Below are 27,875 nucleotides of genomic sequence, written 5' to 3' on the forward strand. Positions count from 1 at the left end.
ATATATATATATATATATTTTTTTTTTTTTTTTTTGAGACGGAGTTTGATTATTGTCACCCAGGCTGGAGTGCAATGGCGTGACCTCGGCCCACCGCAACCCCCTCCTCCCAGGTTCAAACGATTCTCCTGCCTCAGCCTCCAGAGTAGCTGGGATTATGGGCATGCGCCACCACATCCAGCTAATTTTGTATTTTTAGTAGAGATGGGGTTTCTCCATGTTGGTCAGGCTGTTCTTGAACTCTCGACCTCAGATGATCCTCCTGCCTCAGCCTCCCAAAGTGCTGGGATCACAGGCATGAGCCACCGCGCTCAGCCTATGATCCATATTTTACAGTAATTTCTTCCATACATTTTGGCACTACACAATATTTAAGTCTGTATCCTTTCCCAATTTCAGTAATACATATATAGAACTTCAGGAACACACATGATAATAAAACAGACGAGAATTTTTTAAAGTACATGTTCTATCAAATAAAAAAAGAGGAATTATTTAGTTAAGATGAGAAGTTTATGAAGATTACTATCTACACTTTCAAACATTTAACTCATTTAATATACATATATGTGTATGTTGTGTGTGTGTGTGTGTGTATGTGAGTTTCGCTCTGTCGCTCAGGCTGAAGTGCAATGGCACAATCTCAGCTCACTGCAACCTCCGCCTCCCAGGTTCAAGTTATTCTTTTGCCTCAGCATCCTAAGTAGCTGGGATTACAGGCATGTGCCACCACACCCGGCTAATTTTGTATTTTTAGTAGAGATGGGGTTTCACCATGTTGATCAGGCTGGTCTCGAACTCCTGACCTCAGATGACCCACCAGCCTCGGCCTCCCAAAGTGCTGGGATCACAGGCATGAGCCACCGTACCCAGCCAAGAGACGAGGATTAAAGAAGGGGGAGAGGTTTAAGGAGATAAGTGGGCACTAATGCCTTGTTTTCCTATAGTAAGGGTAGCATGGGGCTCCTGGCTAAGAATTGGTTGGCTGGTTGGAAGATGGCCACTCACACACATACACCTATGCCCAAATAAAACTGGATGCACAAAAAGATATGGCCTCAGAGGAGAACACTAGAAACAAATCTGCTCCAGAGACATAAACATGAAGGAAACTCTACCTTAGCCTTTGTTCTGAGAAGAGATCAAGAAAAGTCTCCCCCAAGAATTCATGGCCATATGCTGATTCTCATGTGGTTTGAGAATCTGAATTAACATTATCTGCATGGCTGAAAAATCTATAAGGTTTTTCACTTAAAGAGAACAAAAACTGATAGTGCCCCCAAGTTTTGAGGGAAAAAGCAATGCAGATCTTCACTGGAAGAAGGCATCCTCAATTCAGGTCTTACAGAATTCTAGCTGATAGAATTACATCAAAGAAGACTCACAAACAAAAATTATAAAACACATGAAGAAAAAAGGCATGCCTGATTCAGTAAACAGAAACAGGATGATACAAACATCATACATAACATGCAAAAGTCTAGGTGTGGCAGCTCACACCTGTAATCCCAGCACTTTGGAAGGCCGAGGTGGGAGGATCATTTGAGGCCAGGAGCTTGCGACCAGCCAAGAGGTGGGGATTAAAGAAGGGGCAACATAGTGAGATGTGACCCCCATCCCCGGTCTCTCAAAAAAATAAAAAAGTTAGTTTCATATGCTTAAATAGAAGAAGTAATTAAAATCATGACTAAGCCAATCAAAGGAATATGTAGAAAATAACCCAATACATTCATTCATTCATTCATTTATTTGAGACGGAGTCTCGCTCTGTCGCCCAGGCTGGAGTGCAGTGGCGTGATCTCGGCTTATTGCAACCTCTGCCTCCCGGGTTCAAGCGATTCTCCTGCCTCAGCCTCCTGAGTAGCTGGGACTACAGGCGCGTGCCACCACGCCTGGCTAACTTTTGTATTTTTAGTAGAGATGGGGTTTCACCATATTGGTCAGGCTGGTCTTGAACTCCTCACCTCGTGATCCGCCCACCTCGGCCTCCCAAAGTGCTGGGATTACAGGTGTGAACCACTGCACCCGGCCTATACTTTAAAAAATGAAAAATACAATAAATGAAATGTAAAAACTGAGGACAGGTGTGCTGGCTCGCGCCTGTAATCCCAGAACTTTGGGAGACTGAGGCGGGTGAATCACCTGAGGTCAGGAGTTTGAGACCAGCCTGGCCAACATGGTGAAATCCCATCTCTACTAACAAATACAAAAATTAGCTGGGCTCGTAGGGTGCGCCTGTAGTCCCGGCTACTGGGGAGTTTGTGGTGGGAGAATCAATTGAACCACGGAGGCAGAAGTTGCAGTGAGCCAAGATCATGCCACTGTATCCCAGCCTGGGCAACAGAGCAAGACCCTGTCTCAAAAAAAAAAAAAAAAAGAAAAGAAAGATAATACCGGGGAATTTAATTATAAGTTAGAATGCAAGCAAATTATCAGATATATGATAATTATATATATTAAGATAATATGATAATTTTAAAAGTGAGAAACAAGCAATAGAACAGACCAACACACTTGTAGTTAGTATAACTAGAGAGTGTAGTTAGCAGAAAAGGACTTTAAAATAACTACTAAGTGTGATCAACAAAATAGACATGGTAGAACACAAATGAAGAAATAGGGAATTCTGCCAGAGAATTAAAATCTACTAAAAAATAAAAAAGGGCCAGGTGCAGTGGTTCATGCCTATAATCCCAACATTTGGGAGGCCAGGGCAGGAGGACTGCTTGAGGCCAGGAGTTTGAGACCAGCCTTGGCAACACACCAACACCCCATCTCTATAAAACATAAACATTTTTGGAAGGCTGAGGCAGGAAGATCACTTCAGCCTGGGAGTTCAAGGCTTCAGTGAGCCATGACTGTGCCACTGCACTCCCACCTGCATGACAGAGCCAGATACTGTCTCTAAAAAGAAAAAATATATATATATTTTTTTAAAGACAGGGTCTGCTTCTGTCACCCAGGCTGAAGTGTGTGGCACAATCATGGCTCACTGCAGCCTTGACCTCCCAGGCTCAAGTGATTCTTCCACCTCAGTCTCCCAAGTAGCTGGGACTAGAGGCACATGCCCAACACCTAGCTAAGGTTGTTTTTTAGTTTTTTTCTTTTTTTTTTTTTTTTTGAGACAGAGTCTCGCTCTGTCGCCCAGGCTGGAGTGCAGTGGCGCGATCTTGGCTCACTGCAAGCTCCGCCTCCCAGGTTCATGCAATTCTCCCGCCTCAGCCTCCCGAGTAGCTGGGACTACAGGTGCCTGCCACCATGCCCAGCTAATTTTTTGTATTTTTAGTAGAGACGGGGTTTCACCGTGCTAGCCAAGATGCTCTCGATCTCCTGACCTTGTGATCCACCCACCTCGGCCTCCCAAAGTTCTGGGATTACAGGCGTGAGCCACCACGCCTGGGCCTTTAGTTTTTTCTTTTTGAGACAGAGTCTCACTCTGTCACCCAGGCTGGAGTGCAGTGGCACGAATTTGTCTCACTGCAACCTCTGCCTCCAGAGTTCAAGTGATCCTCCTGCCTCAGTCTCCCAAGTAGCTGGGATCACAAGCATGAGCTACCATGCCTGGCTTATTTTTAGTAGAGACAGGGTTTCACCATGTTGGTCAGGCTGGTCTCGAACTCCTAACCTCAAGTGATCCACCCACCTAGGCCTCCCAAAGTAATGGGATTACAGGCATGAGCCACTGCCTGGCCTGATATTTGTATTTTTTATAGAAATGGGGTTTCATCATGCTGCCTAGGCTAGGAAAAAAAAATTTACTCTATAAAACGACAATCAAATGGAAAAATCCAGAGCTAAGAAAGACAATATGTGAAATATGAAACTTAATAAAAGGTTAAATAGCAGATTAAACACATCAGAAGACAAGGTTAGTGAAATGGAAAAGAAGTCAACAGAAAAGAAGTCAACAGAAAACAGCCTAACTAAAACCTAGAGAGGAAAAAATGATGAAAAACACATAAAAGAATATAACAGACACATGTGGCACTGTGAAAGGGTCTACAAACATGTAACTGAGTCCTAGAAGTGGAGGAGAAAAAGAATAGAAGAGAAACAATATTCAGAGACATAATAACCATATTTCAAAATAGATGAAAGACATAAGCCCACAGATTCAAGAAACTCTGTGAACCTCAAGCAGGATAAATAAAGAAAACTGCACCTGAATATAACATAGTACAACTGCAAAGAATCAAAGAAAGTGAGAAAATCTTAAAAACACACAGAGGAAAGAAACATTTCCTTAAATGGATATAATATATGACCAATAAATCTAACAGACAATTTCTCAACAGAAATGAGAGAAGATAATGAAATTAAATCTTCAAAATGCTGAAAACAATAATTATCAAACTCAAGTTGGAGATGTGCAATATACTGTTGGTAAGAGTTAAAAAAGAAATTAGAAAATACATTCAACTGAAAGAAAATAAAAAATATAAAATATTATAGAAGGAGCAGGATTGGAAAAAATACAAAATATCAAAATATGTAGAATAAAATTCAAGTAATGCTTAAAGAGAATTTTACAACTTTGGATTTTTATTTTATTTATTTATTTAGAGATAGAGTCTTCTTCTGTTGCCCAGGCTGCAGTGCAGTGGCACAATCTCGGCTCACTGCAACCTCCGCCTCCTGGGTCCAAGCAATTCTCCTGCCTCAGCCTTCCAAGTAGCTGGAATTATAGGCACATGCCACCATGCCCAACTAATTTTTGTATTTTTAGTAGAGATCAGATTTTGCCATGTTGGCCAGGCTGGTCTAGAACTCCTGACCCTCAGGCGATCCATCCCACTTTGCCTCCCAAAGTACATGAGCCACCATGCCCAAAGGCATGAGTCACCACGTCCAGCCCAGGGATTTTTATATTAGAAGAGGAAAAAGGGCGTAGTGGCTCACACCTGTAATCCCAACACTTTGGGAGGCCAAGCAGGGGGCAGATCACCTGAGGCTAGGAGTTTGAGACCAGCCTGGCCAACATGGAGAAACCCTGTCTCTACTAACAATACAAAAATTAGCTGGGCCACTGTGGTGGCACATGCCTGTAATCCCAGCTACTCGGGACGCTGAAGCAGGAAAATCACTAGAACCCAGGAGCAAGAGGTGGCGGCGAGTCAAGATCACACCACTGCACTCCAGCCTGAGGGACAGAGTGAGACTCTGTCTCAAAAATAAAAATAAAGTCAGTTGGCCAGGTGAGGTGGCACGCCTGTAATCCCAGCACTTTGGGAGGCCGAGGTGGGCGGATCACAAGGTCAGGAGATCAAGACCATTCTGGTTAACACGGTGAAACCCTGTCTCTACTAAAAATACAAAAAATTAGCCGGGCATGGTGGCATGCACCTGTAGTCCCATCTACTAGGAAGGCTGAGGCAGGAGAATCGCTTGAACTCAGGAGGCAGAAGTTGCAGTGAGCTGAGATTGCACCACTGCACTCCAGCCTAGGAGACAGAGCAAGACTCTGTCTCAATAAATAAATAAATAAATAAATAAATAGAGTCAGTTATCTAAGCAAATTAAATTCAAAATAGGAAGAAGGAAATAAAAATAAGAATCAGAATCAATGACAGAGAAAAAATTAGAAAAAATCAATATTTCATTTACTACAATATATCGAGGCCTATTAAAATGCCATAATAAAGAAGTCAGAAGTATCAGCATAATAGACATACAGACCAAAGGAACAGAATCAGACTCAAATATATTTGAACATCAGATTTATGATAAAAGTGACACTGCAGTGTGGCAGGGAAAAGATGGTCTTTTTAGTAAATGGTTCTAGGTCTACCGGAAATCCACAAGGAAAATCTGACCCATACTTCACACTAAAATAAATCTCAAAGAGATCATTGATCTAAATATGAAAGGTAAGGTAAGCAATGATTTCTCAAAATAGGACACAAAAAAGCTCATACCAGAAAGGAAAAAAATTATAAATTAGACTACATTAAAATTAAGGACTTCTGTTCACCGGAATTTCAAACAAGGGTGTCTGGCATTGAGTAGATACTAATAAATATTTTAACAGATGTTTAAAAAAAGGAGAGAAAGAGACAGGAGATATCAGGAGAGAGTAAAAGGCAAGACAAGAGTAGGTGAAGATAGTTCAATACAAAAATCTGACGAAGGACTTTCATGTAGAATATATTCGGAACTCTTATAGATCAGTAAGAAAATATTGGAAATGCTTGGTCATAGAGTGTGCACATATGGAGCTGTACTAGATAATGCCTGCCACTTTTCTAAAGTGAATCTATCAATTTCTATTTCTACATAGTATGAAATATTCAGTTCTTGTACTAGTTGCCAGGATATGCTATTATCAGTTTCTTGGTCTCTTTTGTTTTTAGTCATCTGGGTCGGTGATATCTCATTTGGTTTTAATTTATATTTTTCTGATTAGAAAAATTTTCTTTGAATTAAAAAAAAGTAAGAAAAATACCGAGCCTTAAGATAGTATAACTGTACAAACCATAAATGTTTCAAAATTTTTCCATTTAGTATATTCATACTATAATTTCAAAAATGTTGTAGACATTTGCAAAATAATGGTCATAAAAGCCAAAAATGGAGAAATACCAGAAAAATTTAACAATAACAAAAGTGATTGATAGATGCTAGGATAGGATCCAAAATTAAACTTGTATAAAAAACACATCTAGAAAAATGTATTCACTGGTGTAATTTCCAGTAAATTTCATTTCTAGTACATTAAATCTCATCATCATGGAGCTACTCTGTCATGAAAAAACATTTGAAATTCACTTTTGACAAATTTACGCAAAAACAACTCCTGGCCAAATGCGGTGACTCACACCTGTAATCCCAACACTTTGGGAGGCTGAGGCAGGAGGATCACTTGAGGTCAGGAGTTCAAGACCAGCCTGGCCAACATGATGATACCCTGTCTCTACTAACCACACAAAAATTAGCCAGGTGTGGTGGTATGTGCCTGTAATCCCAGCTACTTGGGAGGCTGAGGCAGGAGAATCGCTTGAACCTGGGAAATGGAGGTTGCAGTGAGCCAAAATCTTGCCACTGCACTCCCACCTGGGTGACAAAGCAAGACTCCATCTCAAAAAAACCCCACAAAAAACAAAAAACACCAACTCCTCACTCCTTTTTGCTCGATTGGAAAGTAGTACATACTCATTTTAGAAACTTTATTATTATTATTAATTTTTGAGACACAGTCTTGCTCTGTCACCCAGGCTGGAGTACAGTGGCGTGATCTTGGCTCACTCCAACCTCCGCCTCCTAGGTTCAAGTGATTCTCTTGCCTCAGCCCCCGAGTAGCTGGGATTACCGGCGCATGCCACCATGGCTGGCTAATTTTTGCATTTTGTAGTACAGATGAGGCTTCGCCATGTTGGCCAGGCTGGTCTTGAACTCCTGACCTCAAGTGATCTAACCACCTGGGCTTCCCAAAGTGCTGAGATTCCAGGTGTGAGCCACTGTGCCAGGCCAGAAATTTTGGACACTTTAGAATGTTGTAAAAAATAAAATAAAAATCCCCTATAATTTGGTTATTCGGAGATAAAACTTAGATATTTGTAAAATTTCTTCCTAGTCTTTTTCCTATGTGCATACATATAGACATTCTAACATATATGAAATAATTCTGCTTCCTGGCTCCATAGCAAGTTTATTTTCATTTACTGTATCATGAGTATCTCCTGTGTTATTAAAAATTCTTTCTAAGCTATTTAAATATCTGTAATATATTCCATATCTGCACACAGCATAATTTAATCAGCAATTTCCTCACAAGAGGGTGTTAGGATATTTATAAGAAAACAATTCTGTGATCATCAACAGCACTATTTTTCACAGTGAATTTTAAGCATAATTCCTTCACAATTCTTTACCTGATTATTACAATTACCAATAATGAGTGCATCAGCCAGAGACAACTGTCCCACAATCATGCCCTGTTCCAGCAATGGAGCTCCTGTTTCAGCAAGGCGATTTGATGTGATAACAATGGTATTATCATCATTTAATACCATTACAGGATCCGCCTAAAGAAAAAAGCAGTAAGAACTTAACGAATGGCCAAGACTAAATATCAATAGAGTAAGTTATTCCTTCTTCTTGACATATAGACGCAATAAAAACATAAACTACATGGTCATTTATCAATAATTATGATTTTTCTTATCAAAAACTGACCTCAATGAAAGCTGCTACTTCTTGAAGCACCAAGTTCCATTCCACTTGATCTTCAGTATTAAATCGGTGAGTATAATCTTCAATTTCATCTGACAATTCCTGATTTTAAAAACATCACCAAAAAGGTTATTAAAAAACCCATAAAAACACACAGCCATATAGAACCATATTTCTGACAGAAACCGACATACTTACAAAATTTGATTATTAGCAATACACAGTCCTGATTATAACCAAAAACAAAGATGAAAACTAAATAAATTTTCTTCAAAAGTCACAAACTTCAGAATAATACCCATCAAATAAAGTCTTCACAGAGATCTATTTCCTATCAGTACTACATCAGCAATGAATTCATTAATGAAAAAATCAGAAAAGAGAAATTCAAAAATTTTAACATTAAAAAAAATGAGGCTAGATGCAGAATCTCACACCTGTAATCCCAGCCCTTTTGGGAGGTCGAGGTGGATCATTTGAGGCCAAGATTTCAAGACCAGCCTAGGCAACATAGTGAGACCCTACCACTACAAAAAATTATATATTTCTAAAAATACTTCCTGACTTTATTTGGATTTATATTATATGGTTTTTGGAAATATTTTTAATGGTAACTGGGTATAAAGGAAGGTAGAAAAGGAGTACAGAGAGCTACTTCTGGTGGCCTTGTCAAAACTGGCATGTTGAGCTGGGCACGGTGGCTCACGCCTGTAATCCCAGCACTTCGGGAGGCCGAGGCTGGCGGATTGCTTGAACTCATGAGTTTGAGACCAGCCTGGGCAACATGGTGAAACCCTGTCTCTACAAAAAACACAAAAATTAGCTAGGAGTGGTTGTTAGAGCCTATGATTCCAGCTACTCAGGAGGCTAAGGTGGGAGGATTGCTTGAGCCTGGGAGGCAGAGGTTGCAGTGAGACAAGATCATGCCACTGCACTCCAGCTGGGTGACAGAGCAAGACCTTGACTCAAAAAAAAAAAAAGAAAAAAAAAAAACCCACAAAACCCAAAAAAACAACGGCATGTTATACTTGATACAAAATTATGAAACTATTGAGTACAGAGTGCAACCAGAATTTAATATGCAATGATTACAGGTATTAAGAGGGTCTGAAGACACTTAACTCTTAATCACCTGAGTTAATGAAGGAGAGACTTAATGCAGACACTCTAAAGTGGTGGGAAAACGAAAATCATTCGCAATGCCTTTGTAAAGCATTATGTACTTTTTCTTGACATAACATTTCAATTATTTTCTCTTAAACTAAGAATTTTTGTTCGTTTGCATTCCCAGCCATCAATTGATGGGCTTTGAAATGTAAAACATGCAGAAAGGACAAAAGCAAGGAATCAAGATAATTATCTCAGATTAGTGTATTTGTAACATGAACAGAGTTGGAGAATTTTTTTTATCATTACCCTTGTCAGAAGTTACTATACTTTGAATATTGTAATTATTTTGATATATCAAAATTATTTTAACCTAAAATCTGTTTTTAAAAAATAAGATCATCCATATACAACTAGAGATTAGAATTTGAACTATTTTAAAGTGCATTTACCTTTACCAGATCCTTTACAACATCCATTTTGTTGAGAAGAAGACAAACTACTATAAATCTTGCATAATATCGTAACTTCTTAACTACCAATTCAGGTCTATGGAAGATAAATGAAAAATTACTCATTAGATTAAAAAAGAATGCTTTTTGATTTTTTTAATTTTCTGACAGCTTTTAAAACTTTCCATCCTTTTTTGCACAATTATAAACATTTCTACATATAACCATATAGTCTTTCTAACATATTTCTTACTGATTTATTAAGCTGTTTATTCATATATTCATTCATTCAACAAGTATTTATTGAGAACCTAGGTGCATCAGATACTATGTTAATTGCTAAAAGTACAATTGTAAAAAACTAGAGATATTTCCTTCTTCAAAGATCTTACAGACAGAAAAGAACTTAAAATATACAGGAGAGAGATAAATGCTTAAAACACAATGGAATAATATAATGATAGGAGAAACAAAGAATGCTATTTGTGCCCACAGGACTAGATCTTCGGTAAGAAAAGGCTTCCTAAAGAAAGTAGTAAATGTTTAAGTTAAGAATACAAGGAAGCGTGGAAGACTACAGGCAGGAAAATATGAGGTGAAAAGGATTCCAGGAAGAACATTATCTTAAAATCTCATTTTTCTGCTGTTAGTATAATCAAGTCAGCTTTTTCATGCTTATTGTTTGTATATCTTTTTTCATCCTTCTTTCAATTATCTGTGGCTTTTAATTCAAATTCACATGTTTTGTGGGCAGTATATACTTAGGTCCTGATTTTCTGTCCACTTTAACTATATCTGTGCCTTTTACTTGATGTATTTAGACCGATTACATTTAATGTCATTATTGCTTTGGCTAGGTTTATATCTACCACCTTGCTATTTGTTTCCTATTTGCTCATTCTCTTGCTGTGTTCCTCTATTGTTCCTGTTGTGCTTTCTCTTTGGTTAATCAAATATTTTTTAGTGTTCCATTTTATATCATCTATTGGCTTCCTAGTTATACTACTTCTTTGTTATTGTTCTTTAAGTGATTGCGAGGAGTAACAATATGCATCCTTTAACTTATCAAAAGCCCCTTGCAATATATTTTATCTGTTCACACATAACACTTTACACATACCAATTATCAATTCAAACCTGACATTTCCTCCTGCTTTCCATATCCTACATCACAAATAATAGCCTTACAAGAGTGTATTTTTTTGTGTATGTTCAGTATTTTCCATAATAAAATTTAAAAAAAATTCTTTCGACCCATGAGTTACTTAGAAATGTGTCTACTGATTGACAAACTTACTGATTTTTTTTGTTTAAGAGATGCAGTCTTGCTATATTGCCCGGACTGGACTTGAACTCCTGGGTTCGAGGAATCCTCTTACCTCAGCATTCTGAGGAGCTGGGCTGCACATGCAGTTACTGATTTTTTTTAAATTATGTTTTATTTTTGTTTTTCATGAAATCATACCATGGTTAAACAACACACACTTTATTTTATTTATTTATTTATTTTTTTGAGACGGAGTCTCGCTCTGTCACCCAGGCTGGAGTGCAGTGGCGCAATTTCAGCTTACTGCAAGCTCCGCCTCCTGCCACCACGCCCGGCTAATTTTTTGTATTTTTAGTAGAGATGGGGTTTCACCGTGGTCTCGATCTCCTGACCTAGTGATCCGCCCACCTCGGCCTCCCAAAGTGCTGGGATTACAAGCGTGAGCCACCACGCCCGGCCAACACACACTTTATTGAACCTTGTATTAAACTTGTGTTGTGGCAAGTATCAGTTAATTTCACAAATTTTCATATAAGTTTGAAAGTAACATATATATACTGTTGCACACAATTTTAGGTATACTGGAACAAATTTAATTGTTACTCAGATCTTATAATTCCTTGTCTTCTTGATATATAAATTATTAAATATCATATATCAAAAATTCCCATGTACATCAGATCATTAATTTCCCCACTTTAAAAAAACACTTTGCTTTATTATAATGCTACGTTATTAGGTATACATAAGTTTATGATTTTTATATTTTCCTGAATCATTCCTTTCATCATTAGAGTAAGCCTCTATTCTCAATAATACTTTCTACCTTTAAATATACACACAGTATACACATAAGAAGTGCGTATACACGTACACATTTCTTCCCCTTAGTAGCTGTCTCATTATCTTTCTCTGTCTACCTTAAATCTTTGAAGGATTTACTTATTTATTTAAAAGAGACAGTCTTGCCCTATTTCCCAGGCTGAAGTGCAGTGGCACCATCATAAATCACTGCAGCCTCAAACTCCTGGGCTCAAGCAATCCTCTCACCTCAGCTTCCTGTGTAACTAGGATTGCAGGCATGTGCCACCACGCCTGGGTAATTTTTTTATTTTTATTTTTATTTTTTGTAGAAACCAGGTCTTGCTATGTTTCCCAGGCTGGTCTTGAACTCCTGGCCTCAAGTGATCTTCCCATCTTAGCTACCCAAAGTGTTGGGATAACAGGTGTGAGCCACCGTTCTTGGCCTTGAAGAGTCTCTTAAAAACAGTATATTATTGGGTTTTTCTAAGAGGCATACTGATAATCTTTGTCTTTTAACAGGGAAGTTTAGATCACTTTTACTTACCATGATTTGGATTTGTTTCTATTTTATTATTTTGTGCTACTTATACTTTTTGGCATTTATTTTCCCTTCCTGCCTTTCATTGTAATGATTATCATTTTGTTACTCACTTTCCTCCTCTACCTCTTCTGAAGTTACACATTCTAATTATAGTTTTCTTAAAATATTAACAAGTAAACTTTATGTTTCTTCTGAACAATAAATGGACATTAGAATGGTTTAATTCTTTATCCCCTTTCTTCTTTCATATTATTGTTATCTAGATTTGGCTCCATTTTATTTTAATAATGTCAATCAGCCATTGTTATGATGATTACTGCCCCATCAAATCTATGTTTTAGAATACAAGGGGTATTTTTTTCTTACCAATCCTTCTTATACATCATACCTTCCCCTTCTAGTTTCAATTTTCTTCTTCCTTGCTCTTTTATGTCACCCAAACCAATCGCCCCACCCTCCAAGGTCACCACAGCAATGGGAAAATGAACTAGGGACTTCCTTACTTTCTTGACAACCAAGTTTTCCATTTAAAAGGATGATTGTCCTATTTTATCCAGCATTTCTAGGTGTTTAGTATTTCAGGCTATCTAGCCTATCATATTGTCGAAAGTGGAATTCAAAACAAAGAAAATTAGTAGAAGGATGATGTCAATTCAAACTTGAAATATGAATGACTTAATTCTGTTACTTTTTTGATTAAAAAAATAGGTTCTATGAATCTATATCACGGATTATACAACCAGCAAACTTTCTACAAAGGGCCAGATGGTAAATATTTTAAGCTTTGCAGGCCACATTTGGTGCCTGTAGCATATTCATCTTTTCCCTTTTTACAACCCTTTGAAAATGTAAAAAAAAAAAAAAAAAAAAGAAAGAAAAAAAAATCTAAACTGCCACACAGCACAAAAACAGGCCATGGGCCTAATCTGGCACGCAAACAGGCCATAGTTAGCTGATCCTTATATTCAATAAGCATACAGAAGTGGGTGGGTGCTTTCTATTTTGGAAGCCACTGTGATGAACTGCAGCAAAGCACAGATGAAATGCGTCAGCGCTGTCCACTCATACATGAGAGGCCACCTCAATCAAGCCCGATAACCTGAACCACAACCCCTAGCCTACCAACTGACTCCATATCAAACTGCAGAAAAAACAGTGTGACTCACTGGAAGGGTCCACATCAAGCCCTCTTTATCATCAGCACCATTACAAAGTGCCAAAGCCTTCAATTTTACATTCATATTTCCCACTGAAAAAAACTTAATACTGTTGCCACTTATGTTGACATCAACATAACTGGAGTTTATTTTCCTTTCCTGCCTTCTACTGTAATAATCATAATTTTATTATTCACTTTCACCCTCTACCTCTTCTGAAGTTACACATTCTCCTTATGTTCTTTAAAATTATGTTTCTTAAAATAATACCAAGCAAACTTTACTTACCCTATGTTTCTTCTGAACAATAAATGACATGTTGACATGTTGTCAATGTCAACGTAAGTGGTGACAGTATTAAGTTTCGTCCAGTGGGAAATATGAATGTAAAACTGAAGGCTTTTTATGAAGTTTTTTTTTTTTTGAGATGGAGTCTCACTCTGTCACTCAGGCTGGAGTACAGTAGCGCGATCTCGGCTCACTGCAACCTCCGCCTCCCCGGTTCAAGCGATTCTCCTGTCTCAGCCTCCCGAGCTCGGACTACAGGCGCGTGCCACCACGCCCAGCTAATTTTTTGTATTTTTAGTAGAGATGGGGTTTTACCATGTTAGCCAGGATGGTCTCAATCTCCTGACTTCATGATCTGCCTGCCTTGGCCTCCCAAAGTGCTGGGATTATAGGTGTAAGCCACTGTACCCGGCCATTTTTTTAAAGCTCTTAACAACTTCTGGACTCCAGAATTCCAGCCTTGTCCAACCTGCTAGGCTTCCTACTTACAAGACACTGACTCTTTAACTACACATTTGCCTAGGAAACTCTGTTCTTCCAGGTGGCTCACTGTAACATCTCCCCACAACCTCCTGGGTATTCAGAATCTTCACCTTCTCCATATCCAACCAGGTTCAGCTTTGGCCAATTGCAACAGAATTGGAGTATGCAGCTCCTAGGAGGAGTGGCTGTATGTAATATCTCCTCTCCTAAGTAGGATGGACCCATGGAATGAGATGTTCTGGGAGTGGTCTATGCTTAGTGACAGACACTAACCTTGAGATTGCTGGAACAAACTACTTATTCCTCCTGGTCTCGACATAATCCTTAGCTGTCGAGACAGTGCAGAGAGAACTTGTTCCTTTTGAGGAGTGAAGATTTTTGCCTTTTAAATGAACTGTGAAATTGTGGAATACTTCCTTACTTGGTTTTCTCTCCTGGCTCTTGATTTTAGCAGCTGTTGCTGATTGCAATCTTGACTGGCACTCTTACCCTGTGTAAACTAAGAAACAACCTACAAACTGAACAAAGCCCCTCCTAACCACACACACCAAGGTCAAGGTTTTGCATACCAGATTGTCCTTTGATTCTAATTTACTGGCACAAAGCAAGAGTTTTTGGCATCCTGAGTCCAAATAATCCTACTTCTAAATAATATGCTCTGATCTAGGAAACTGCACAGGAAAACAATTCAAATTTGATGTCTGTTATTAAGGCATAAAATTATGGCAATAAATCAAACTGTTGGGTATTAAGATTAAAGCCAATTTCCCTTTTGTCAAATTCGAAAATGCAGAAAAGTAAATTATACAAGGTGTTTTTCTATTACTTAAAATAGTTCTCTGCTTCTATGTATTTTTAATGCCGATAAAATGTTACACAGCTCTTTCACATTTTTTAGATATAATTTATCTCGCCAAGAATTAAGACAAATAGTATAGCAAGAATTTTTTAAAAAATTAGGGTTGGAGGAAATATATCTGTAGTGAAAATATGTGAAGCAAACTATAGGACAACCTAAGGGAAAAGTAATTGATGGAACTTCTGATGTAAGGGGATGACAAAAAGATATGAAAAATGTACACTCCAACATCTGCATCCCTTACATGTGCCATGCAAACGCCCCTAGACAAGTCTGAACAAGACATGCAAGGAAATTAAGGAGATTTACAAGAATGGGGCTTTCCCCAAAATGTCACTGTTTAGTTGGAAAGCTTACAACAGTCAACCACAAAGTGTTCTCGAGAAAAACATGTCAAAACTGTTTTCTTCTATTGCTAAGAGAATATAATCTTTTCACCATATAAAAACTGTGCGTTCTGTTGCTGGGGTAGAGAGAATATTCAGACCTTCTGTGCCTGAACTTTCTCATCCAACAATTCCCAGAATACTAGCAAGAAAGATTCTCCAGAAGATCTCTGCTTTCTTCCACAATTCCATACTCATCTGGAAGTAATAAAATCACAATCCAGGCTGGGTGTGGTGGCTCACGCCTGTAATCCCAGCACTTTGGGAGGCCAAGGTGGGTGGATCACTTGAGGTCAAGAGTTCGAGACCAGCCTGGCCAACATGGTGAAACCCCATCTCTACTAAAAAATACAAAAAAAATTAGCCGGGGGTGGTGGCACATGCCTGTAATCTCAGCTACTTGGAATGCTGAAGCAGGATAATTGCTTGAACCCAGGAAGTGGAGGTGGAGGTTGCAGTGAGTTGAGATCACACCACTGCTCTCCAGCCTGGGCAACAGAGCGAGACTCTATCTCAAAAAAAAAAAAAAAAAAACAAAAACAGAAAATTCAAACAGCATTAGCAGACTATCCCCTGGTCCTACATGACAGCTGTCACCAGGCTTTTGAAGAGATATGAATTAAGATTACACAGGCTAAAGAATAAATGTTATTAGCTAAGCCTTGTTTTGGAGTCATTTCTTTTCTATTAAATCTGTGTGAAGCCAATCTCTTGTAAAACAATAACCCAAACTCCTTTGGCATTGTGACATCTGTTACAACATCTTTGATATTTATTACTTAGGTAACATATACTCCTCTATGCTTTCGAAGGTCTACTACACAGTAGGCACTCAATAAAGCCTAGTAAATGAGTTCAAGTTATAAACAAATGTATGCTTTTCCGCACAATTTCTATGCAGACTAAATACTGAATGTTTTATCTTCATCTTTCTAAAAACATAGCAGATACATACCTGTCCTCTTTATTGACTTGAGAATAATATGATCTCTGTCTGATTGCAGAATAGAAGGAAAAAGCCTCATTCAGATAGCTGGTTTCAGATGTGCGTAAGCTATGAGAAAAAATATATTTTTAAATATGACAGTGTCAGAGACTCTTCACCACAGTAAATATTTGTTCTATATACTGCTGTATTCCTCTGTGGCACGGGGTGGGGGGTGGGAATGACTGTCCTAAATTTGAACCAGCAAGACAATAATCATATCACCCTTACAATGTATAAAAAATAGTAATGAAATTTTTTGAAAAACCTCCTCGCTGCATCCAAGCCTTTTCTGATGCCAACCCATATTACACATTATCCTCATTCTTTGAAGGGACTCTCCAAACAGCATTCCATCCAGTGAAATCCTTCTCTCCCAGGACTAGGCCACTTCCTCAAATCCATACAGTCCTTTGGCCCATTTCTTTAATTTCTGTCCTCACAGAACTGAGGAATGCACTAATCCATAAGAATCTTCAAGGGATGTTAATGAATTATGTTTTACAAGGGACTTTTTAAGAAAATATTTCTACCTGAGAAAACATTTCTAGTTTTACAAGGGACTTTTTAAGAAAATATTCTACCCAAGAGAGTGATTTTAATGGTGGGAATTTGGAGCAGTATGCCAAAATGTAGGAAATGGAAGAAGTTTTATTGCCTTTTCTTTTTTTTTTTTTTCTCTAATTTTTTATTTTTTGAGACAGAGTTTCACTCTTGTTGCCCAGGCTGGAGTGCCAATGGCATGATCTCGGCTCACTGCAACCTCTGCCTCCCAGGTTCAAGCAATTTTCCTGCCTCAGCCTCTCGAGTAGCTGGGATTACAGGCACCTGCCACCACACTTGGCTAATTTGTTTGTCTTTTTAGTAGAGACGGGGTTTCACTAGGCTGGTCTCAAACTCCTGACCTCAGGTGATCCACCCGCCTTGGCCTCCCAAAGTCCTAGGATTACAGGCGTAAGCCACCATGCCCAGCCATTTTATTGCCTTTTAGACTATAAATGGTCCAAGGCTTTTTTATTGTATACCTGATTATCACTTCAGGATGATGAGATTTAGATTCCTAAAAGGACCCTTCTTGTTTTCTGAACTCAGGGATGGGACTATATAGATGCTAGTGCTCTAAGGATATAATAAAAAATATCTTTCAAACATATCCTGCAAGTATGAGTTTTTCAAAGTATCCTTCTGAAAACCATTCATTCATACATACAAGTTATAATATAATGCTACACATTATTAAGACAAGTGAAGCTGCAAGAACAATAAATCCTTTAGTATTAATCATTTATCTAAAACCAAGATCAAATTTTTAAGTTAGAAATGAGTCTGACCAAATGAAGTGTTTGGGAGGCAAGCGTTTAAAACAAATAGTACTTTGACTATGGAAGGTTATTGCACGACATTGTCTTCATCAATCTGGTCCGAACTACTAGGGTTTCATTTGTAACTCAAGATTTTCATGCCTAGCAATGAGTATACTATGTATGTATACTTCTGCATGCTGTGTTTTAATCAAACACTTTACTCTTTCCATGTGTAATTTACTTACTAATAATGATAGTATAGTTGCCCAATCTTGGAAGCAATTTCTCCTATTTGCCAGCGCTTCAAGCCATACCGATTATCCAAGACTTGTCTGTTTTATATAGGATACAAGAAAATAGAAATAAAAGTCTATAAATTCCAAAACTAATCAACTCTGTAAATTCAATAGGATAAAATACCACCCAATTCAGCAAAGCTAATGAATTTTTCATTAGATTTCAATGTAGTCATTAGATTAAATTTAAAAAGCATTTATTAAATGTCTATTTATAAGTTGAAATACAAAAAGAAACTACTTTGGCCAATAAACATGTATTTTAGAATGAAACCATAAATCATCCTACCTATGCTCTAGCTGATCTGAACCATTCCACATATAATATTGTCTTTAAAAATCAGACAAGAACATTACTCTTTTTTTTTTTTTTTTTTTGATAGTGTGGCTCTGTTGCCCAGGCTGGAGTACAGTGGCATGATCTGGGCTCACTGCAACCTCCGCCTCTCGGGTTCAAGCGATTCTGCTGCCTCAGTCTCCTGAGTAGCTGGGATTATAGGTGTGCACCATCATGCCCGACTAATTTTTATATTTTTAGTAGAGACACAGTTTCGCCATGTTAGCCAGGCTGGTCTTGAACTCCTGACCTCAAGTTATCCACCCACCTCAGACTCCTAAAGTGCTGGGATTACAGGCAGGAGCCACTGCACCCAGCCTTATTTTATTATTTATTTTATTTATTTATTTTTTTTGAGACAGGGTCTCTCTCTGTTGCCCAAGCTGGAGAGCAGTGATGCAATCTCAGCTCACTGCAAACTCCCCCTTCAGGGTTCAAGCGATTCTCATGCCACAGCCTCCTGAGTAGCTGGGATTACAGCTGTGCACCACACCTGGCCAATTTTTGTGCATTTTGTAGAGATAGGGTTTAGCCATGCTGCCAAGCCTGATCTCAAACTCCTGAGCTCAAGCAATCCTCTCACCTTGGCCTCCCAAAGTGCTGGGATTACAGGCATGAGCCACCCTGCCTGGCCATACATTTTAAAATCTTAAATAAATAGGAAAGAAATTTGTTTTCATTTGGGTTATAACATGAAATATGTTATTTTAAAAGCACCAAGATTTACCTTTGCTTTGTTGGTGAAAAAAAGAAAAAGCACCAAGACAAAAAGCACTGAAGTAGTGAAGATAAAAACTGTGACTAATACAAAACAGGCCTTCACTCTCCTTTAACTATAAAATTCATTTACCGATGCTGCTGCTGGAACTTCCAGAGTTTGGTGTAAACATCAAAAGTTCTTCCAAAATAGGACTGCCACTGCTTCTGTCCATATTGTGGCAAATCTCTGTAATAGTAAATGAGTATATATTAATATTAAACTTCTTACACTATTTGGAAATTAAGTCTTGTGATGGTACAAACCAGACAGATGAAAAATGCTTGCATTCAGGCTTTCTTTTTTAAAAAAGTTACACTTTTTGGAGCAGAAAATTCTGTAACTAGGGTCCAGGACATGCTCTTTTCCTATTCCCCTCCCTACTTCTGACAGGTTGTTCTTAGTGTTCTTTGCAGATGCCTCTCCCATGAGGTTTCTGGTACTCTCTTCCCTCTCCTTGGGTGATCTTATTCACACTCACTTATATACTGACAACTTTCAAATGTTTATCTTCAGCTAAGAACTCAGCTGAATGTTTGAAAAACACTGCTTTAGAAAATATACCTAGAAATGGATATGTAGATGGTATTACTGTTCTACACTATTCTATCCTTTCCCTATGAGATAAATATACATCCCTGTCCTTGAACCTGGTGACTTATAGTACAGTCTTTGAGAGGCAAATACTCCCTACCATACAAACATTGGGCCTGGCCATATTAACTTACTTTGGCCAATGAAATATAATTGTAAGTTATTTATATCATATCTTAGGAGAAGATTAAGAGCACTGAGTGTTTCAGCATTTTCAATTTTCCCTCTGACCTAAGACAAAGATAGGGCTGTTCTTCAGCCTGGAACACTGAGTAAGACACATTTACCAGAGCCCCAAAACCACAGACAACTTGTAGCTAGCATGGGAGCTAGAAATACATCTCTACTGTAGGAAGGCACTACAATTGGAGGGTTGTTACAGAAGCCTTACTTAGGAAAAGCTAGTTCAGAAACTGGTTAACAGGAGTAGGTTATTGCCATAACAAACATGTAACATATGTGACACCTGCAATTGCGACTGAGTAGCAAGTAACTGTTACCGAAGACTGGAAACAATGATGACCTATATAATGCAATGGTAACACTGCATTTGCCTGAGAAAATGAGAAAGCAGATAATACGATTAATGAACTTGTTGATTTATACAAAGAGGTTGGGAAACAGTATGTTGCTAGCCCTGGATGCTATTAGCTACACTTAAAATACTACGAGAAAAAGATGAACTCAGAAAAGAATTAGCTGCAAGCGGAGTTGAAAAGAAAAAGAGAAAATCCACAAATTCAAGAACTTACAAGATTGAAAGATATAACAATTACTAATGCATAACTGTAAAAGATATAATTGAGAAATGCTATCCATAAATGCTTATTAAAATTCAGCCTCATCTTCAAGGGCAAAACTTTTTCATTAAAGTCTGTGAATAGAAGAAGCTGGCCCCAAGTACCTTTTTTCAGTGGGACAAAACAGATTCGGGAAAGGAATTTAAGAATTTGGCTGTCTTATGGATGAAACTGGAAATCATCATTCTCAGTAAACTATCGCAAGGACAAAAAACCAAACACCGCATGTTCTCACTCATAGGTGGGAACTGAACAGTGAGAACTCATGGACACAGGAAGGGAAACATCACACTCCGGGGACTGTTGTGGGGTGGGGGGAGGGGGGAGGGACAGCATTAGGAGATATACCTAATGCTAAATGACGAGTTAATGGGTGCAGCAAAACATGGCACATGTATACATATGTAACAAACCTGCACATTGTGCACATGTACCCTAAAACCTGAAGTATAATAAAAAAAAAAAAAAGAATTTGGCTGTCTTGTAGAAACCTGATAAACTCAAGGTATCTCTAATAAAGTCTAGAAGACAGACGTGTTTCAAAGAATTTAAGGTATGGCTATTGGTACATGCAGCTAACTTGAATCAAATTATAAAGAGTCAACTACATTTCACAAGATTTGTACTATTGAAGTCACTTTTTTTTTTTTTTTTTGAGACGGAGTCTTGCTCTGCTGCCCAGGCTGGAGAGCAGTGGCGCGATCTCGGCTCACTGCAAGCTCCTCCTCCAGGGTTCACACCATTCTCCTGACTCAGCCTCCCAAGTAGCTAGGGCTACAGGCGCCTGCCACTGCGCCCAGCTAATTTTTTGTATTTTTAGTAGAGGCAGGGTTTCACTGTGGTCTCAATCTCCTGACCTCGTGATCTGCCTGCCTCGGCCTTCCAAAGTGCTGGGATTACAGGGGTAAGCCACCATGCCGGGCTACTTTTTTAAAAAATAAAGGAGGAATAAATTCATTGAATTTAGTAGTAAATGAATAAATCTAGAGATCAATTTGGGGAATTTGCATTTTTCTAATTTTGTCAATAGCATTTATTTCCATTTATGGTACATTGTCATTAAATACATTTATAACTCTTTCCATAAAGGTCCTATATTTCCTGGTTCATATTAATGTAAGGTCTCATATTTTCATTGTTTTTGTGAAAGGTATTTCTATTTTTTAAGTTATATCTTTTAATTTTTTTATGATGGAAAATTTCAAACGTATACAAAAGTAGAGAGAACAGTACAATGACCCCTAGGTACCATCAGCAGATTCACAGATTATCAATTTAGAGCCAGTCTCTTCTATTTAGGGTTGCCAGGTAAAATACATGTTTTTGTTTCTGGGCCCCCTACTCCTTTCTCTAAGTTTATCTGTCTACTTTTGTTGTGCTAGTTCAACTCTGTGTCAATCAGTACCCCTATGACCACCACTAGCACTATTTTCAATTAAGAAAAGAAGTACAGGCTGTATTTATATTGATCCCTATAACTAAAATGTCTACAGAAATATTTAAAACAGAGAAAACACTCAAATGTTTAATAGTAAAATGAATATATATATATATATTTTTGAGACGGAGTCTCTATCTGTTGCCAGGCTGGAGTGCAGTGGCACGATCCCGGCTCACTGCAACCTCCACCTCCCGGGTTCAAGTGATTCTCCTGCCTCAGCCTTCTGAGTAGCTGGGACTGCAAGCACACGCCACCAGGCCTGGCTAATTTTTGTATTTTTAGTAGAGACGGGGGTTTCACCATGTTGGTCAGACTGGTCTCGAACTCCTGACCTCAGGTAATCCACCCACCTTGGCCTCCTAAAGTGCTGGGATTACAGGTGTGAGCCACCATGCCCGGCTTCTGGGTAGCTTTCCTTTTGCACCATCGGGATATCATGCTATTGGTGTCACCCACCTTGCTGTTAGGCAAGGTATGTTGTGAAGACACTCAATAGAAGGAGAAAACCTGATTACTAATATTATGCTTTTTTTTTTTTTTTTGAGATGGAGTCTCACTCTGTTGCCCAGGCTGGAGTGCAGTGGTGCAATCTCAGCTCACTGCAACCTCTGCCTCCTGGGTTCAAGTGATTCTCCTACCTCAGCCTCCAAAGTAGCTGGGATTACAGGTGCCCATCACCATGCCTGGTTAGTTTTTGTATTTTTTTTAAGTAGAGAAGGGGTTTCACCATGTGGGCCAGGCTGGTCTTGAACTCCTGACCTCAGGTGATCCACCCACCTTGGCCTCCCAAAGTACTGGGATTACAGGCGTGAGCCACTGCTCCCAGCCTACTAATATTATTCTGTCAAGTGCTAAGAATTATGAAGGCCATATAAAGTAATGTGAAAAGTGATCTCTTCAATTAATAGAATTATTGGTTGTAATAACAGAAAATATGATCACATATGTAGAAAAACTGCAAATAAGTACTAAATTACATGAAACTAAATAAAAGTAATAAGGAGTTTAGAAAACGGACACACTGGCTACTCAGGAGGCTGAGGTGGAAAGATTGCTTGAGACCAGGGGTTTAAGTTCAGCCTGGGCAACACAGCAAGACTCCAAAAAAAAAAATTAGTTAATTAAAATGAAAAATGTTTAAGGTACATATTGGAAGGCTTGAGTAGCCAGGAAATGCTTCATAAAGAGAAAAATTTGGATAGGCAAAAGAGAAAGAAGAGATTAAGAGATTATCAGAGACAGAGATAAATAAAATATATAAGAGAAGCAACGACAATTGTAAGTTAATAACACTTTGTAGCACAAGTAGGAAAACAGCCTGAATTAAATAAATGATGTATTATGGGAACTAGGAGAAAATAAGGTATAACAACAGCCAAAAAAAAAAAAAAAAAGAAAGAAAATAAGGTACAACAGGTAGGCTGGAGTCAGTTTATACTGTTCAAGAGCATAAAGTCTTTCTATTCTTTTTATGTAGGTTTATTTCCCGCATTTAAAAAGTGAGGATAATAACTGCTAATGGGTACAGGGTTCTTTTGGGGATAATGAATGTTCTAAAATTGACTGTAGTGATGGGTGCACATAACCTGTGAGGATACTAAAAACCACTGAGTTGTATATTTCCAAAAGGTAACTTGTAAGATATTTGAATATCCCATTAAAGATGTTCTTTTTAAAAAGAGTAATATAATTTAAAAAGCAATACATGATGGACTGAGCATATAATTTTATCTTCTCTCTCGAGGCTCCATACAGAAATAAAAAGAGAGGGGGGCAATCAGTAGATGAGAAATTTCAAGAAACTTCTGAAAGAACAACATTTGATGAAGAAATATCATTATTATATGAAGAAATATCAATATTATTACTTCCCACCAATCAAAATCCTGGCAGGAAACAGATGACACACAAGTGGGTCACTGGGAAGAGTTTGACAAGGAGGCTACAAAGATGTGAACAGAGTCAAGCGAAACCAACAAGGAACACTTTAAGGACCTGTGGCTAAGTTACTATCCCTTAGGCCTGGTGCAGCAGGGGGAGGGGGCAGTTCCCAAAACTTAAGGGAGGGAGCTGGCGAAACACACATCTGTGCTCACTCTACTCCTGCCCTCCAACCTCCTGATGACCCTTTCCATTGGTGGAGCCCAACTGGAAGACAGAGGGCAAAGATATCAGTTGCAGCAGCCTATAAATGTTAGTCTCCCAGGGTAGGAGAAGAGGCAAAAGGTAAAAAGTAGATCTGGCAGGGCAAACTGAAAATGCCCAGCCTAGTGCCTTCCATATAACACAGTGAAGAAAGCTGGAACCTAGAAAACATGAGAAAGGAACTACATGTGAAAGGACTCGATCCAGAGAGGTTACAAAAGAAAAACAGGGCAGGGTACAGCAGCTCACGTCTGTAGTCCCAGCACTTTGGGAGGCCTAGGCAGGCAGACAGCTTGAGCCCAGGAGTTCAAGACCAGCCTGGACAACATGGCAAAACACAGTCTCTACAAACAAAAATAAAAAATAAATTTGCCAGGCGTAGTGGCACACATCTGTAGTCCCAGCTACTCAGGAGGCTGAGATGGGAGGATTCATTGAGCCCGAAGATCAAGTCTGCAGTGAGCTGTGATCATGCCACTGTACTCTAGCATGGGTAACATAGCAAGACCCTGTCTCAAAACAAACCAACCAACCCAAAAAACAAATAGTGTAAAAAAGAGTGATCCATTTGAATGTGAACTTAAGGATGAATTCATTTGAGATATACACTGGAACTACAGAGAAGGAAAGATCATTTCTCAATTCCCGGCTTTGCTATGTATAATATTTACATAGTTATATGTCAAAATGTTGTTTATTATCTGTTTTCAACTTTTAGAATCCATGTATAGATCAAACACGAAATATTTAACTATGATTATAGAATGGTAAGTAAATTTTATGTTCTGTGAAATAAAAACATGAAGTTATAACTGACCAAAACTAAGCATGAGAAAAGAAGAGAGGCTGGGTGTGGTGGCTCAATGCTTGCAATCCCAGCACTTTGGGAGGCTGAGATGGGAGGACTGCTTGAACCCAGGAGTTCAAGACCAGCCAGGACAACAAAGTGAGATCCCTGTCTCTAGCAAAAATGAAACAATTAGCCAGGTGTGGTGGCCTGCACCTGTGGTCCCAGCTACTCAGAGTCTGAGGCAGGAGAATTGTTAGAGTCCAGGAGGTCGGGGCTGCAGTGAGCTGTGATCATACCACTGCGCTCCAGCCTGGGCAACACAGTGAGACTCTATCTTAAAAAAAAAAAGAAAGAAAGAAAAGCAAAACATAGAAAAGATGATGGAACTAGTGGGAATGAAAATTTACCTTACAAAATGGAATCAAAGGGATACCATCAATATGGTGTATGGATGGGTTAAAGGACTGGGTTTTGAAGTCAGACTGGCTTGGTACCACTAATTGTCTAAGCAATGTTACACAGAGTAAACTTTATGCCTTAGTTCCTCATTTATAAAATGGAAATAATAATAATAGAGCCTAGACCATAGGTTTGATGACAAGAGTTACTGAGTTAATACAGGTAAGGACCTAAGAACAATATACAGCACCTAGTGAAAACACAAAAAAGTTAGATAATACTATCATCTATGATCAGCATTTAAAAAGTGTGCTGCCGGTAGTTGACAATATGATTAATAAAATGAATAATGCGCCAGGCAAAGTGACTCAAGCGTGCAATCCTAGCACTTTGGGAGGCCAAGGCAGGAGGATCATTTGAGGCCAGGAGCTCGAGACCAGCATGGGCAACAAAGTGAGACCTTGTCTCTACAAAAAAATTTAAAAATTAGCTAACCAGCAGCCCTCAGGGCTGCTCTGCCTACAGAGTAGCTATTCTTTTCTTTCTTTACTTCTCTAATAAACTTGTTTTTACTTTAAAAAGAAATTAGCCAGGGGCATGCTTATAGTCGCGGCTACTCTGGGGGCTGAGGCGGGATGACGGCTTCAGCCCAGGAGGTTGACAAAAGCCCAGGAGGTTGACGCTGCAATGAGCCATCACCGCACCACTGCACTCCAGCCTGCGCAACAAAGGGAGCCCCTGTCTTAAAAATAATTAAATAAAATAAAACGAATAATGAGAAAACCAAGAATAGTGGTAACGTAAATTCAGAGGGTATGGTGGGGATTAGACAGTATGTGTGGATTACCTGAAAGAGGCCTGGCATAAAGTAAGCACTAATAAATGTTAGTTGCTATTAGTATTCTTATTCCTGCTACTATTTCTATGGGGCAGGGAAAAGAGTAGCTTTTAGGTAAATGAAATCTTTATTGTGGCAGGATATCAAAGGAGAATGTATAAATTAATAAACCAAGAAAGAGTGATAAAAGTGTATTTGAGAAATGAAAGTAAACGCCAGGAAAACTAAAATCAGCAAGAGTCAAAAGTGATTGCCTCTGAGAAATGAGGACTCTAGGTGAGAGGGATGTTTTAGACAATACTACTTCACAGTGTAAGCCCTTTTATATTATTTTGCCTTGTAAAACTCATGTTTTTTTAATTATGAGGTTATATTTTAATTCATTTTTTGAATTGGTAATTTATACACATAGCATAAAATTCAGAGCACAAAAGGTATGTATAGAGTAAGTCTCCTCCACTTCTATTCCAAATAACCTAGGTCTTCATTCTGAGAAAGTCCTCCTTTCTTTACTTGTAAGCATATAACTGTGCATGTATGCATATAGATATGTTATTTTGAAAAAGAAGTTTTAAATAAATACATTAGGCCGGGCGCGGTGGCTCACGCCTGTAATCCCAGCACTTTGGGAGGCCGAGGCGGGCGGATCACGAGGTCAGGAGATCAAGACCATCCTGGCTAACACGGTGAAACCCCGTCTCTACTAAAAAATACAAAAAAATTAGCCGGGCGAGGTGGCGGGCACCTGTAGTCCCAGCTACGCCGGAGGCTGAGGCGGGAGAATGGCGTGAACTCCGGGGGACAGAGCCTGCAGTGAGCCGAGATCGCGCCACTGCACTCCAGCCTGGGTGAAAGAGCGAGACTCCTTCTCAAAATAAATAAATAAATAAATAAATACATTAAGAAAAAATTAGCCGGGCATGATGGCTCATGCCTGTAGTCCCAACACTTGGGGAGGCTAAGGTGGAAAGAGCACTTGAACCCAGAAGTTCAAGACCACACTGGGAAACATGGAGAGACCTTATCTCTTCAAAACATTTTTAAAAAAATTATCCAGGCAGGCCAGGCACAGTGGCTCACACCTGTAATCCCAGCACTTTGGGAGGCTGAGGCAGGCTGATCACCTGAGGTCAGGAGTTCAAGACCATCCTGGCCAACATGGTGAAACTCTGTCTCAACTAAAAAGACAAAAATTAGCTGGATGTGGTGGCAGGCGCCCATAATCCCAGCTACTTGGGAGGCTGAGGCAGGAGAATCACTTGAAACTGGGAGGCAAAATTTGCAGTGAGCTAAGACCATACCACTGCACTCCAGGCCTGGGCAACAAGAGCAAAACTTTGTCCATTTAAAAATATGTATATATATATTAGCCAGGCCTGGTAGGACTACATGCCTACGGTCACAGCTCCTTGGGAGGCTGAAGTGAGAGTATCATTTGAGCCAAGGAGGTCAAGACCAGCCTGGGCAATATAGTAAGACTCCATCCCTACAAAAAAAAAAGAAAAGAAAAGAAAGAAGAAAAAAAAGTACAAGATGAAAAAGAACAATCCCACGACCTAACCAATTCCATTTAATATTTTAGTGTATTTCTTGCCAGACTGTTTCCTGGTCATATTTGTTTTGTCACCTTAAATAAGGAAATTGTATTTCTGTTTCATTGGCTGTCTAAGACTATT

The 27,875-nt window shown here is 38.9% G+C and overlaps 1 protein-coding gene across 3 annotated transcripts in view; it reads right to left on the reverse strand.

Moving 5' to 3' along the window:
• SCAI (suppressor of cancer cell invasion) overlaps positions 1-27,875 on the reverse strand; it is a 186,685-nt gene that overhangs the window by 51,617 nt on the left and 107,193 nt on the right. For all 3 annotated transcript variants that reach the window (XM_032165116.2, XM_032165115.2, XM_032165114.2), the window contains 6 exons: positions 19,286-19,381; positions 18,048-18,134; positions 16,469-16,567; positions 9,729-9,825; positions 8,173-8,271; positions 7,869-8,021 (listed from right to left, as the gene is read on the reverse strand). In XM_032165116.2, coding sequence (XP_032021007.1) covers positions 7,869-8,021; positions 8,173-8,271; positions 9,729-9,825; positions 16,469-16,567; positions 18,048-18,134; positions 19,286-19,381 — 631 coding nt within the window. The remainder of the gene's footprint in view (positions 1-7,868; positions 8,022-8,172; positions 8,272-9,728; positions 9,826-16,468; positions 16,568-18,047; positions 18,135-19,285; positions 19,382-27,875) is intronic.

Source organism: Hylobates moloch, unplaced genomic scaffold, assembly GCF_009828535.3.
Source record: "Hylobates moloch isolate HMO894 unplaced genomic scaffold, HMol_V3 SCAFFOLD_10, whole genome shotgun sequence".
Lineage (NCBI taxonomy): Eukaryota > Metazoa > Chordata > Mammalia > Primates > Hylobatidae > Hylobates > Hylobates moloch.